The sequence below is a fragment of the Dasypus novemcinctus genome, chromosome 5, assembly GCF_030445035.2.
Source record: "Dasypus novemcinctus isolate mDasNov1 chromosome 5, mDasNov1.1.hap2, whole genome shotgun sequence".
Classification (NCBI taxonomy): Eukaryota; Metazoa; Chordata; class Mammalia; order Cingulata; family Dasypodidae; genus Dasypus; species Dasypus novemcinctus.
Window position 1 is genome coordinate 107,997,734 of NC_080677.1, and position 13,142 is coordinate 108,010,875.

At 42.5% G+C, this 13,142-nt stretch overlaps 1 protein-coding gene across 8 annotated transcripts in view; it reads left to right on the forward strand.

The window, feature by feature from the left end:
- The window catches only part of STRIP2 (striatin interacting protein 2), a 68,953-nt gene that overhangs the window by 23,269 nt on the left and 32,542 nt on the right, over nucleotides 1-13,142 (forward strand). For all 8 annotated transcript variants that reach the window (XM_058297345.2, XM_004463228.4, XM_071215274.1 and 5 more), the window contains one exon: nucleotides 4,091-4,157. In XM_058297345.2, the coding sequence (XP_058153328.1) occupies nucleotides 4,091-4,157 (67 nt within the window). The remainder of the gene's footprint in view (nucleotides 1-4,090; nucleotides 4,158-13,142) is intronic.

The following is a 13,142-nucleotide window of genomic DNA, read 5'->3' on the forward strand; positions in this document are numbered from 1 at the left end:
ATGGGTTCATTTCAAGAGGTTATTCTGAGGTGGTCAAGAAAATTGTGTCCTCTGAGCTTTTCGTTTTTCCTGATGTTCCCAGCCCCTCCTATCTTAGAGCTGTTACCATTAAATTTAATCTCCTTAAAATGTTAGCTGATGGAGTATCTGGTTTGGCCTCTTCACAGAGGTATTTGTATTTTAATCATTTGTGGAACTTGAGAAATATGATTAAAAGAAATGAAGCTGTGATGGTGAAAATATAGCCTTTGGCGGAAAGAGCCAGGGCTCTTTTGTTTTGTTTTGTTTTGTTTTGTTTTGTTTTGTTTTCATTTATTTGTTTTTATGAAACAGCCTGCTTGTCTGACCAGCCCTGATCTTATTATAAATCATAAGTTGGAACAACTGCACTGCTTTGTAAACTATAAAATATTATCCAAAATTTGTAACTGAAGGTAAAGAATAGGTTTTTACTTATATCAATTTGTAGTTTAAAAATATTTTCACCTCTGTCATTTTATTTAGTCTTCAGTGTTAAGAAATATTACATGTTTTATTCTCATTTTACCAATTAGGAAACAAATTCAGGTAGGTTCATCAACTTGTTCAAGGTCAGCATGCTAGGAAGTCCCCTTAAGTAGGCAGTATAGAGAGGATCAGAACACAGACTTCTCAATGAATACAAATTGTCTTCCACTCTTCTAGCCAAGAGAGGACTTGAGGTTGGGGGATGGCAGAATTATCCCTTGTTTTTCAGTTTGCTACTTCCAGTGGAACTGGAAGCATATTTAATTGGTAGAGTTTACCAGAATTACTTTATCAGAAGGGAAGTTCCCAAAGTAGTAGAAGAGGACTGGTTTCATACTTGGAATGACTGGAGAAGGACTAGAAAATTTTGCCTCACCAGTTTGTTAGTACCTGCCTGAAATTCTACCACGGAAAGGCAACCTACTTAGTTGTTTGTTTGTTCTGGGTCGTTTTGTTTTGTTTTTTTAAATAGAAGCAATATGCAACACCAATTCTGAAGTAATAAGACCTAGATTCCTGACCTGGATCCGCCATTTGCTAGTTATATCAAATAAGACCCTTGATTTCTCTGAACCACAGTATTTTCATCTTTAAAATGGGAATAATGATATTTACTCTGACCATGCCATAGGACTTTTGTAAACATTAGTTAAGATAAAAATATGTGAGAGGCTTTACACACTTTTCCTTTGTGGAGAAGAAGTATCAGAGTATGGTTTTTTTCCTAAATACCTAAAAGATCTATGCACTAGTCCCCTTATAAATGACATTTAAGACATACTAGTTGGGTTTTCAGGGAAAATGAAAGTGTAGGTTGGACTGAGTGAGGGCCACAGCTGCATGTGAGCACCTGTGTGTATCAGCCAACCCACTTGGTTTTAAGTAACTAAAAACACCTAAACCTGGTTAACACAAAATGGGAAATTTGTTAAAAGGAAATGGAGGGAAACGGACTTTGGCCCAGTGGTTAGGGCGTCCGTCTACCATATGGGAGGTCCGCGGTTCAAACCCCGGGCCTCCTTGACCCGTGTGGAGCTGGCCATGTGCAGTGCTGATGCGCGCAAGGAGTCCCGTGCCACGCAAGGGTGTCCCCCGCGTGGGGGAGCCCCACGCGCAAGGAGTGCGCCCGTGAGGAAAGCCTCCCAGCGTGAAAAGAAAGAGCAGCCTGCCCAGGAATGGCGCCGCCCACACTTCCCGTGCCGCTGATGACAACAGAAGCGGACAAAGAAACAAGACGCAGCAAATAGACACCAAGAACAGACAACCAGGGGAGGGGGGGAAATTAAATAAATAAATAAATCTTTAAAAAAAAAAAAAAAGGGAAATGGAAGGTTTGATATCTTGAGGAACCTGGAAAGGGGATGAAACTGGGCCTCAGAATTGGCCTGTAGCATGGGGAGCTCAGGTAGCCCTCCACCTCCATCTGTGCACACCAAGCCTCTGTATCTCCACTCCAGTTTCTTCTCTCACTGACAAATAACTTTGTCTGCTCCTCAGGCCACTTGGCGAAATATACTCACATGAGCTTAACACATCAGGATGCCCCCATCCTTAGAGACTAAATTGACTCTCAGGGTTAGAGGTCCTCCCCTGGATCAATCAACTGACTGGGATGGAATAAAGGAACTGAATGCACCCACTGCACCCTTAGGCCTGGAAGGGAGAAGTAGACAATCTAGTAGTTTTGATTTAGAGTTGGAAGAGTGGTAGTGACAGACTATACTTTTTCTTAACGTTTGCCTGGATTAGACAGTCCTGCTATGCATCACATGTTAAGTTTTAATTTAATTTTTTTTAAAGATTTATTTATTTATTTAATTCCCCCGCCCTCCCCCAGTTGTCTGTTCTGTGTCTATTTGCTGCATCTTGTTGTCTTGTTTCTTTTGTCCACTTCTGTTGTCGTCAGCGGCACAGGAAGTGTGGGCGGCGCCATTCCTGGGCAGGCTGCACTTTCTTTCGCACTGGGCAGCTCTCCTTACCGGGCGCACTCCTTGCGCGTAGGGCTCCCCTACGTGGGGGACACCCCTGCGTGGCAGGGCACTCCTTGCGCGTATCAGCACTGCACATGGGCCAGCTCCACATGGGTCAAGGAGGCCCGGGGTTTGAACCGCAGACCTCCCATGTGGTAGACGGACGCCCTAACCACTGGGCCAAGTCCATTTCCCAAGTTTTAATTTTAAATGATTCCTGAGAACTTGGGGTACCCACAGCTCTTACTGCACTGTTCTATCATGGCTTGTACAACCAAGATATCCTAGATATTTGTAAATTTATGTTATGCCCCTTTAGGCTAGAATTTAACTCATTGTGGGATTGGACCTACTCTGTCTTTGATTTCCTATCCCCATTTCCTGACACCCAGTACCTACATTGCCATGGGGCCTTGTCAGTGGGAGGTGGGTGGACAAATGGATGAGTCCACCAAGAATGTTCATCCTATTGGAGCAGTACAGAACCAGTAACCCTGGGAGAATCCAGAGAGAAGCAAGATGGTAAGCAACATTTTAGATGGACCCATTGCCCTCTGCCAAGCTGACCCTTCTCCTACCCTGGTCTCTTAGGTTACCCTGGTCTGGGTTTCTTAGATACAGGTAAACATTTCTAGACAGATAAATTACTGCCCTTTGCTTGAATAGTTTTTACTCAAAATGCAGAGATAGGTCAAAAGACCTTCTTTCCCCTCATATTCCTCTCTATAGCCCCTGCTTTGCCAATATCCTTTGTGCATTTCCAGTTGCACTCGTTCTAATAGATTAATGTTTAAGGCCTCATGAAATGTTAGACCAAAAGAAGCATTAATCCAAATTCTATATTGTACCAATGAAGAAGGGAAAAGAAGGAAGGAAAAGAACTATCATTTGTTGAATGACTATATCCATGTCATCACGTGGTTCCTTATTTCCGCTCCTGATTCATGCCTGCTTCCCTGGGCTCACCATAAAGCCTCCAGTTCCCTTCCAGTCCCCCATTGTCTGTTTTGGGGGCAGACACTGTTACTATTCTTGAATTCTACCAGATTGAACCTGCTGTAGGGAGCTGCCCTTCTGTCTCAAGTTTCCCTTTAGGAGTGGCTTCTGGGATCCTCCCCAGAGCTCCTGGCTTTCAGAAAGAGCTGATGAGAGGCACAGGAAGGGTCTCTGCTTCATCTTTATGTTCTCAGAGTGTTATCTAGTAGAATGGATTTGGACAGTATTTCTGGAAACATGATTATATTCATATACACATAAGCACATACTTATATGCTGAGGCACAAATGCACACAAGTATATTTATTCCTTTAAAGAAAAGAGGAATGCTGAGTAGAAAGATAACTGTATGTTCTTTCTATATGTAACTTTTATATCTGCCAGCAAAAGCATCATGGCCAGCCTGAATGAACTCTCGGTTTCTCTCATGACTGGCAGGAGAGGAGACGGGTGGGAGTTGTCCAACACCAGAGCACTCATATTCTGCTGAGGTCACTAAACAATTTGGGAAATGGATGGGGCCTGCTAGAGAGAAGTAACTCCTGCCCTTTGCTGATAGAGTTGTTTCCTGCTGTTGCCATTTACCTAAAACCTCTCCTTGTCTCTGCATCTTGCAGCATCTCAGTTCTGGATTTCCCGTGCTGTACCATCCAGGATTTGCCAGAGCTTACTACTGAAAGTCTGGTAAGCAGATGGGAATTTGGTAGCTTTAAAACTACCAGGGTGGCAAGGGCTGGCATTTGTTCTTTCATTTGTTCTCCAGCTCATATTCCCCTGGTTTGAGAGCCTCGGGTCAATAAAGGCACACTAGTAATAGCTCAAAAGCAAAAGGGACTTAGAGCTGAAGTTTAGAAAGATGATGGGACTGAAATCAAATGTGAACATCTTCTGGTCTGGTACAAACCATTATCTGTCTTTCTGCTGTTACAGGCTTATACTTTTCATTTTCTCAGAGATTATATAACTGAGGAGTGTGTACTTCAGAGAACACCTTGTTTAGATCTCTCTGAGGCAAAAATCGATATTGCCACAGAAGAGTGGCCCAGAAAATTCCTCATCCTGAAAACAGCTCAAGGCAAATTAGAAAAGTCTCAGAGTTTTTCTGAATTCCATGAAACTGACTGACCAATATCAAATTAAAGGTCAGATGTGTATATCATCATGGATTACTACAGCTCCAATATAGCTCAGTCCATACCCTTACTCTGTTGTGTGGTAATTATCTGTATCTGTTGCCCTATTTTAACTGTAAACTCCTTGAAGAAAGTATCAAAGATGAGAAACCTGAGGGCCCAGTGGATAAAGCGACTTGTCATGATCCCCTCCTCATAGGTGGTAGACCCTGAATTACACCAATGTCCTGAGATAAAGTGTAACACCCTTTCTACCACTCAGGCAGATATTCCCTGTCATATTTAGATGTGGTCTCAGCAGCCAAGGAAGCTGGGAGCCTCTTACTCCTGCAGAGAGGTAATAAGTTGTCTAACACTGTTTATGTACATGATCTTATCAATCTTTAAAACTCCTAGAGGAGATGGAGAAGTAAAAAAACTGTCAATGCCTTACAGTTAAAATAATAGAGCTAGGGTAGAGACATGCATCCCTACCATTCGGAGGTGGAGTGAGTAATACGTTTTCTCACAGAAACAATGTTAGGTAGGTAATATTAAAATTCTCTTATTATTTGATAGATGGTAGTGATGGTTGCACAGCATTGTGAATATAATTAATGCCACTGAACTGGACATTTAAAGATGGTTAAAATGGCAAACTTTATGTTATATATGTTATTGCAATCATTTTTTTTAAAAGAATGAAAAAAAAGTCTTTTGCTATTAGACTATTTCAGAACATAAAGTTGTCAGCTTTTATGGCCTGAATCTCTTCCTTGATACAATGTGTTCTCTATTCCCAGTCGCAACCCCATCAATTCCTATGTAAGAATTGATAGGAGCTATACTTTCACATCTCATTCAGTTGACCTTTTGGGATATGAGAATAAAATTATTGAAAATGTTATGCCTTCTGAGAAGACTTTATTATTATCAAAGGGTGAGTGAGACATATTATCTAGTCTTAATAAAAAATCAATTCATGCTTGCTATTCCACTCCTTTCTGTGAAACAGTAGTGGCACCTGGTGGTTTCATTTGGTATCCATAGATTTTTTTGTTTGAATTTTACAATATAAATGCTTCCTAAAATTCATGGGCATGTATAGGGTTTTCTTTAAATAATTCATATATATAAAGTAATTGAGTGTGCTTATATATATACACACACACATATATATGTGCATATACATTTTGTAACACGATAAGCGTTTTATATATATAGATAGGTTTATATAAACAGTAAAATTCAAAAATATATGGTACGGTTTTACTAAACATTCTTGAAAACATAATTTTTTAAAAAAAGATTTACTTATTTATTTATTTCTCTCCCCTCCCCCCCCCCCCCACCCCGTTTGTTTGTTCTCTGTGTCTATTTGCTGCATCATCTTTGTCCGCTTCTGTTGTTGTCAGTGGCACGGGAATCTGTGTTTCTTTTTGTTGCGTCATCTTGTTGTGTCAGCTCTCCGTGTGTGCGGCACCATTCCTGGGCAGGCTGAACTTTCTTTTGCACTGGGTGGCTCTCCTTACGGGGCGCACTCCTTGCACGTGGGGCTCCCCTACACGGGGGACACCCCTGCGTGGCAGGGCACTCCTTGCGCGCATCAGCACTGCACATGGGCCAGCTCCACATGGGTCAAGGAGGCCTGGGGTTTGAACCGCGGACCTCCCATGTGGTAGATGGACGCCCTAACCACTGGACCAAGTCTGCCGCTTGAAAACAATTTTTAGTGACTGTGCATAATAGTCCATTCCTTAATTAAACAAACAAAGTCCATTCTGCTATTGTTGGACATTTATTTCAGTTTTTCTCTGTATAACTCCAAGATAAAATCCTTGCACATGAATCTTTGCCCTCATCTCTTTTTATTTCCTTCAGATAGATTCCTTGAAGTGGAATTACTGGGCCAAGGTAGTCTTGATTCATATTTTCTTCGTTTTCTGTACTTGAACTTAATTCAATATAACTTCATTTGGAACTCCAGCTGTACAGTATAATGGATATGAAATAAAGGCAAAGTTATTGGCACATTAATTTCTTTTTTTTTTTTTCCGGATTTTATTTTATTTCTCCCCTAACCCCACCCCCTCATTGTTTTTGCACTTGCTGTCTGCTCTCTATGTCCATTCACTGTGTGTTCTGTGTCTGCTTGTATTCTCATTAGGCGGCACCCGGAACCAATCCTGGGACCTTCCGGAGTGGAGAGAGAGGTGTTCAGTCTCTTGTGCCCCCTCAGCAACCTCGTCTGCCGCGTCTCTTATCTGTTTCCCTATTTTAACTGTAATATGACTGTATCTCTTTTTGTTGCGTCATCTTGCTGCACCAGCTCTCTGCGCAGCTAGCACTCTATACGGGCCAGCACTCTCCACTCGGTCCAGCTTCCCTTTCACCAGGAGGCCCTGGGAATCAAATGCTGGACCTCCTATATGGTAGATGGGAGTCCAATCGCTTAAGCCACATACACTTCCCACGTTAATTTCTGAAGTCTTTACATTTTGTCAAAATGTTCAGCTTTGGAATAGGCTATCCTCGGCCATGTACTGAGAGCAGTTGTCCAATCCACCTGATGTAGGAAGGCTTACAATTTCTGGATCCCAGAATACTTCTATATTCAAATATAATTTACTAAACTAGAAAGGAAATTAAAATTAAATCCAAAATATAGATGAAGGATGGTAAATATATGATTGTGTGGAAGTAAGATGTGGTCTTGGTAAGGAAATTATTGGATTAGCAGTCATGTATGTCAGCGAAAGGATAGAGATATTGAGAAGTGACTGCTAAGGGTTTTTGTGTATGTGTGGGGTTTTTTTGTTTTTGTTTTAGAAGTAATGAAAATGTTCTAATATTGATTGAAGTGATGAACGTACAATTGATTATACCAAATGCCATTGACTGTTCACTTTAGGTGAACTGTATGGTTTATGAATACATTTCAGTAAAAATTGATTTAAAAAAAATAGCATCACATACAAAGGAGGCATATTTGGAACAGTCTAGGTGTTCAACCTATCCTGTAAGCTAAAGATGACAGGATGAAAAAAATATTTATGAAATCATAAATTCCTTGGAAAGTGTCTTGCCCACTCCTCACCCCCTTTTACAGATGAGGAAACAAGTGGAGTACTGAAGTGACATCCTTATAGCTAAGTAGAGAGTGCACAGTAGGTCAGAATTTGTATGACCTAGCCATTTGCAAAGAAGTGCTTGGCATTTCCTTTTAGTTATAGGTAAGTGAAATTTACCAAGTTAATGTTTGAAAGATTGCAAAATTCCTCAAATTTTGGCTTGATTTATATTCAGGAAGGCCTAAGCATATGTTCATATCATTTACTTATTTATTTATTTATTTTAAAGATTTATTTATTTATTTAATTCCCCTCCCCTCCCCCGGTTGTCTGTTCTCTGTGTCTATTTGCTGCGTCTTTTTTCTTTGTCCGCTTCTGTTGTCATCAGCGGCATGGGAATTGTGGGCGGTACCATTCCTGGGCAGGCTGCACTTTCTTTCACGCTGGGCGGCTCTCCTTACGGGTGTACTCCTTGCGCGTGGGGCTCCCCTACGCAGGGGACACCCCTGTGTGGCACGGCACTTCTTGCGCGCATCAGCACTGCGCATGGGCCAGCTCCACACGGGTCAAGGAGGCCCAGGGTTTGAACCGCGGACCTCCCAAGTTGTAGACGGGCGCCCTAACCACTGGGCCAAGTCCGTTTCCTTATATCATTTAAATTTATTTACCATAACCTTATATCTATCCTTCTTAAATTTAGTTTTATAACTTCCTAATCCAGGTATTTTTAGACACCTCAAAAGATTTTTGTGGTTTTGGTTCTGGTTCTCTTTGTGGAATATAATCATCATGTTGAAGTATTTAAGTCTATAATATTCCTTTCAGGTATTATTTAACTAATGATATGTGACCTTTTAAAATATAGTATCTTGTTCTAACATTCACCATCACTCCTTAAAACCATATTAAAATACTAGACTTTAGTATCATTGTTTTCTCTATCCTAGATATAATATGAACACCCCATACGGTATATGATATAAAGATATCTTTTTTTTTTTTTTTTTTTGAGGGTACTGGAGATTGAACCAGGGACCTCATATGTGGGAAACTGGCCTCAACCACTGAGTCATATCTGCACCTAATAATATCTTTAATTTAGATATCTTAAACAGAAGGATTGTGTTAGCACTTAATAAATTTTCCTCTTGGTAACTATTCAGTAGTGGGTGCTAGAGGGGAAGATTAGAATCATCTGGGGTGATTTTTCAAACACACATGCCAAGGTCCCCTCCCTGGGGCACTTGTAATTTGCTAAAGTTCCTCAGTTGATATTGAAATTTCTTCTCTCCTTCCCTCTTACTCCCTCACCCTACTTGAGAACCGTTACTCTCTTATGATATCTAGATCTAGGTACTTAATCAAGCAAGTTAACTAGTCATCAGAAATCCATATGTCTTGGTTTGCCAGGCTGTTATGACAAATACCACACAATGAGTTGGCTTAAACAACAGGACTTTTGGCTCATGGTTTTGAAGTCCAAAATCAAGATATTGCTAAGGCTTGCTTTCTCCTGAAAATCTGGGTGCTGACTGCTGGCAATCCTTGCGGTTCCTTGGCTTGTGTTTCTGTCTATGGTATATGGCAATGTCTTTTTTCTTCTGTGACCCCTGGGTTCTCTTTATAAGGCCTCCAGTAATCCAGGTTAAGACCCACCCCAAGTCAGTTGGGCTACTTTGACTAAAAACATCTTTAAGAGGTCCCATTTACAATGGGTTTACACCCACATAATATATACAGGCTAAGATTAAGATCGCTTCTAGATTGAAGTTCATAATTCAATCTATCACACTTTATGATAGGGAATTACTCTATAATGATATAGGCAAAAAGCAAAATTAAGATAAAAAGTATGACTTGATTTTTAGTTTTGTGAACCATAATAAAGAAATGGTGCAAAAAAATCATTTGCCAAGAAATTGCAAATTAGCAATAATAGCTATTGGTAAGTATTAAGACCTAGCAAATGTTTTTGCAAATAATTTCAAATGCAGGACTGAATTTTAAATAGGCACCAATAGCAATAGAGTTTTTTTTTTTTTAAGATTTATTTATTTAATTCCTCCCCCCCCCCCCCCCCCCCCCCGTTGTCTGTTCTCTGTGTCTATTTGCTGCGTCTTGTTTCTTTGTCCACTTCTTTTGTCATCAGCGGCACAGGAAGTGTGGGCGGCGCCATTCCTGGGCAGGCTGCACTTTCTTTCGCGCTGGGCGGCTCTCCTTATGGGGCGCACTCCTTGCACATGGGGCTCCCCTACGCGGGGGACACCCCTACGTGGCAGGGCACTCCTTGCGCGCATCAGCACTGCGCATGGGCCAGCTCCACAGGGGTCAAGGAGGCCCGGGATTTGAACCGCGGACCTCCCATGTGGTAGACGGACGCCCTAACCACTGGGCCAAATCCGTTTCCCAGTTTGTTTGTTTTTTTTAAGTTTATTTTATTTATTCCCCCCCCCCTCCCCATTACCCCTGTTGTCTGCTCTCTGTGTCCATTCGCTGTGTGTTCGTCTGTGTCTGCTTGTTATTCTCGTTAGGCGGCTCTGGGAACTGATCCTGGAACCTTCCGGAGTGGGAGAGAGGCAATTACTCTCTTGCACCACCTCTTCTTACTTTCTCTCCTCTCTGTCTCTGGTTGCGTCACCTTGCTGTGCCAGCTCTCTGCATCAGCTGGCACTCCTGCGCGGGGTGGCTTTCCCATGCAGGGTGGCATTCCCGCATGGGCCGGCACTCCACATGGGCCAGCTTGCCCTTACCAGGAGTCCCTGAGCATAGAACCCTGGGCCTCCTGTATGGTAATGGGAGCCCAGTTGGTTGAGCCACATCCATTTCCTGGCAATAGAGTTTTTAACATGGCATAGAAACCCTGAAGTCCAGAGGCAAAGAAATGGACTAGTTTGTGGTGTAGAAAAGGCAGGCAGACCTGGCTTTGAGATATGGTTTTGCCGTTTACAGCTATATGTTATCTTTTTTTTTTTAATTAGCAATTTTTATTTTACTTTTTATGTTAAAAGACTATAGTTAATGAATAAAAGGATGTCATATTTTTTGTATTTTCTCATCTGTTTTACAATTCCATTACACTATTTCTTTTTTTTTTTTTTAAGATTTATTTACTTATTTATTTATCCTCCCCCCCCTTGTCTTTTCTCTGTGTCTATTTGCTGTGTCTTGTTTCTTTGTCCGCTTCTGTTGTTGTCAGCAGCACGGGAATCTGTGTCTCTTTTTGTTGCGTCATCTTGTGTTAGCTCTCCGTGTGTGCGGCACCATTCCTGGGCAGGCTGCTCTTTCTTTTGCACTTGGGGGCTATCCTTACGGGGCGCACTCCTTGAGTGTGGGGCTCCCCTACACGGGGGACACCCCTTATGCAGGGAACTTTATGAGAGCAGAGCCCTCACAGTGTCTTGGATTCACTCTGAAAGGATATCCCTAAACTTAATCTTTAGACCTAAGGTTTCATTTCAAATAAATATTTGTGAGAATGGGTCATGGAAATGACCTATAGATAGGAAATGGGAGTGAGAGTCTCACTCTGGTTCATGTGAAATACCAGAACAAGGGAGTGTGGCTGTGTGCTGCTGTTCACAAAGCATCTCCACACAGAGGTTCACATCATATTCAATTTGCTGAGTCCTATCAAAAAGAGAGGGAGACAGAGAGGAGGTGACAAATGGACATAAACAAAAAGGAAAAAGAAAATCCCTCAAGTCTAGAAAATCTGAAAAAGCACCTGTGTTGCTGAAGGCCTGCTGGGAAAATGTTTATCTGTTGGGTTAGAATAAGGGCAAAGAACTGTAGCAGTGCCCCATGTAGGATCTGCTGCTACAAGCAAAGAAGACAGACAAATCTGGGCTTAACTCTTTGAGAGAACCATTGACCAGCCTCACACTCAGTGCCAGCTCCAGGCTGCACCTGGTGATGCAAGAAGCGAGGATAGTTACAGCCATCTGGGGAGGCATTATCAGAATGAAGGGTGAGCAAAGTCCTGGGCAGGTGAGGTTGTCTTCAGAGAGGGAAGTGGGGTATCTTTCCTGGGCTCAAGACTGAGTTCTGAGGAAGGGAGCAACTGCAGTCAGCTTGCCTCTATCAAAACTTCAGTTTTAAACTACTTGCCTCAGATTATACAGCTGGAGCCAAAGCCAAAATTAGATGTCCTGATGCCTAGTCCAGTGCTTCTTCTAGAAGGCTGTATCTCTAATCTCATATTATTCTTTGAGGTGCTGAGGGATGCAAGGCTTTCTTACGCTATCGTGTTAGAAACCAGGGAAAAGGAAGCTCACAGAAATACTTATCCCATATTTTGTGTCTTCTTGCTCCTAAAAACAAAACAAAACAAAACAAAAAACATTTAAGAGTCTATCCTGGGAAACAGACTTGGCCCAGTGGTTAGGGCGTCCGTCTACCACATGGGAGGTCCGCGGTTCAAACCCCGGGCCTCCTTAACCCGTGTGGACCTGGCCCATGCACAGTGCTGATGAGCACAAGAAGTGCTGTGCCACTCAGGGGTGTCCCCTGCGTAGGGGAGCCCCAAGAGCAAGGAGTGTGCCCCTTAAGAAGAGCCGCCAGCGTGAAAAAAAGTGCAGCCTGTCAGTGGCACCGCACATACGGAGAGCTGACACAAGATGATGCAACAAAAAGAAACACAGATTCCCGTGCCCCTGACAACAACAGAAGCAGAAAAGAACACGCAGCAAATAGACACAGAGAACAGACAACTGCGGTGGGGGAGGAGGGGTGAGGAAGGGGAGAGAAATAAAATAAATCTTTTAAAAAAAAGTCTATCCTGGGGAGTGGGTGTAGCTCAGTGGTTAAGCACCTGCTTCCCATTTATAAGCTCCCAAGTCAAACTAGTTTGCACTAGACTGGACATTTCCCTCAGAAGCAGACAGATGGTACCTCTGATTCTAAAACAGTACTGATCATTTACTACAGGAAAAAGATTATTTCTGAGTGATGTTTCTAAAATGTTTCTTTCCCTGAAACTTTGATCCTGGAGCTTACTTATTTCTTAGGAGAGCCTAATGCCCTCAAAAACCTTAGGTGTTGGGAAGTGGATTTGGCTCAATGGATAGGGCATCTGCCTACCATATGGGAGGTCCAGGATTCAAACCAGGGCCTGCTGACCCATGCAGTGAGCTGGACACGCACAGTGCTGATGCGCGCAAGGAGTGCTGTGCCATGCAGGGGTGTCCCCCACACAGTGGAGCCCCACGTGCAAGGAGTGCACCCTGCAAGGAGAGACACCCTGTGCAAAAAAAAAAAAGCACAGCCTGCCCATGAGTGGCGCCGCACACACGGAGAGCTGACGCAGCAAAATGACGCAACAAAAAAGAGACACAGATTCCGGGTGCCACTGACAAAAATGCAGGCAGACACAGAAGAGTACACAGCGAATGGACACAGAGCAGACAACAGGGGGAGGGAGGATAAATAAATAAATCTTTAAAAAAACACACACAAAAAAAAAACCTTGGGTGTTCATTCCATATTAA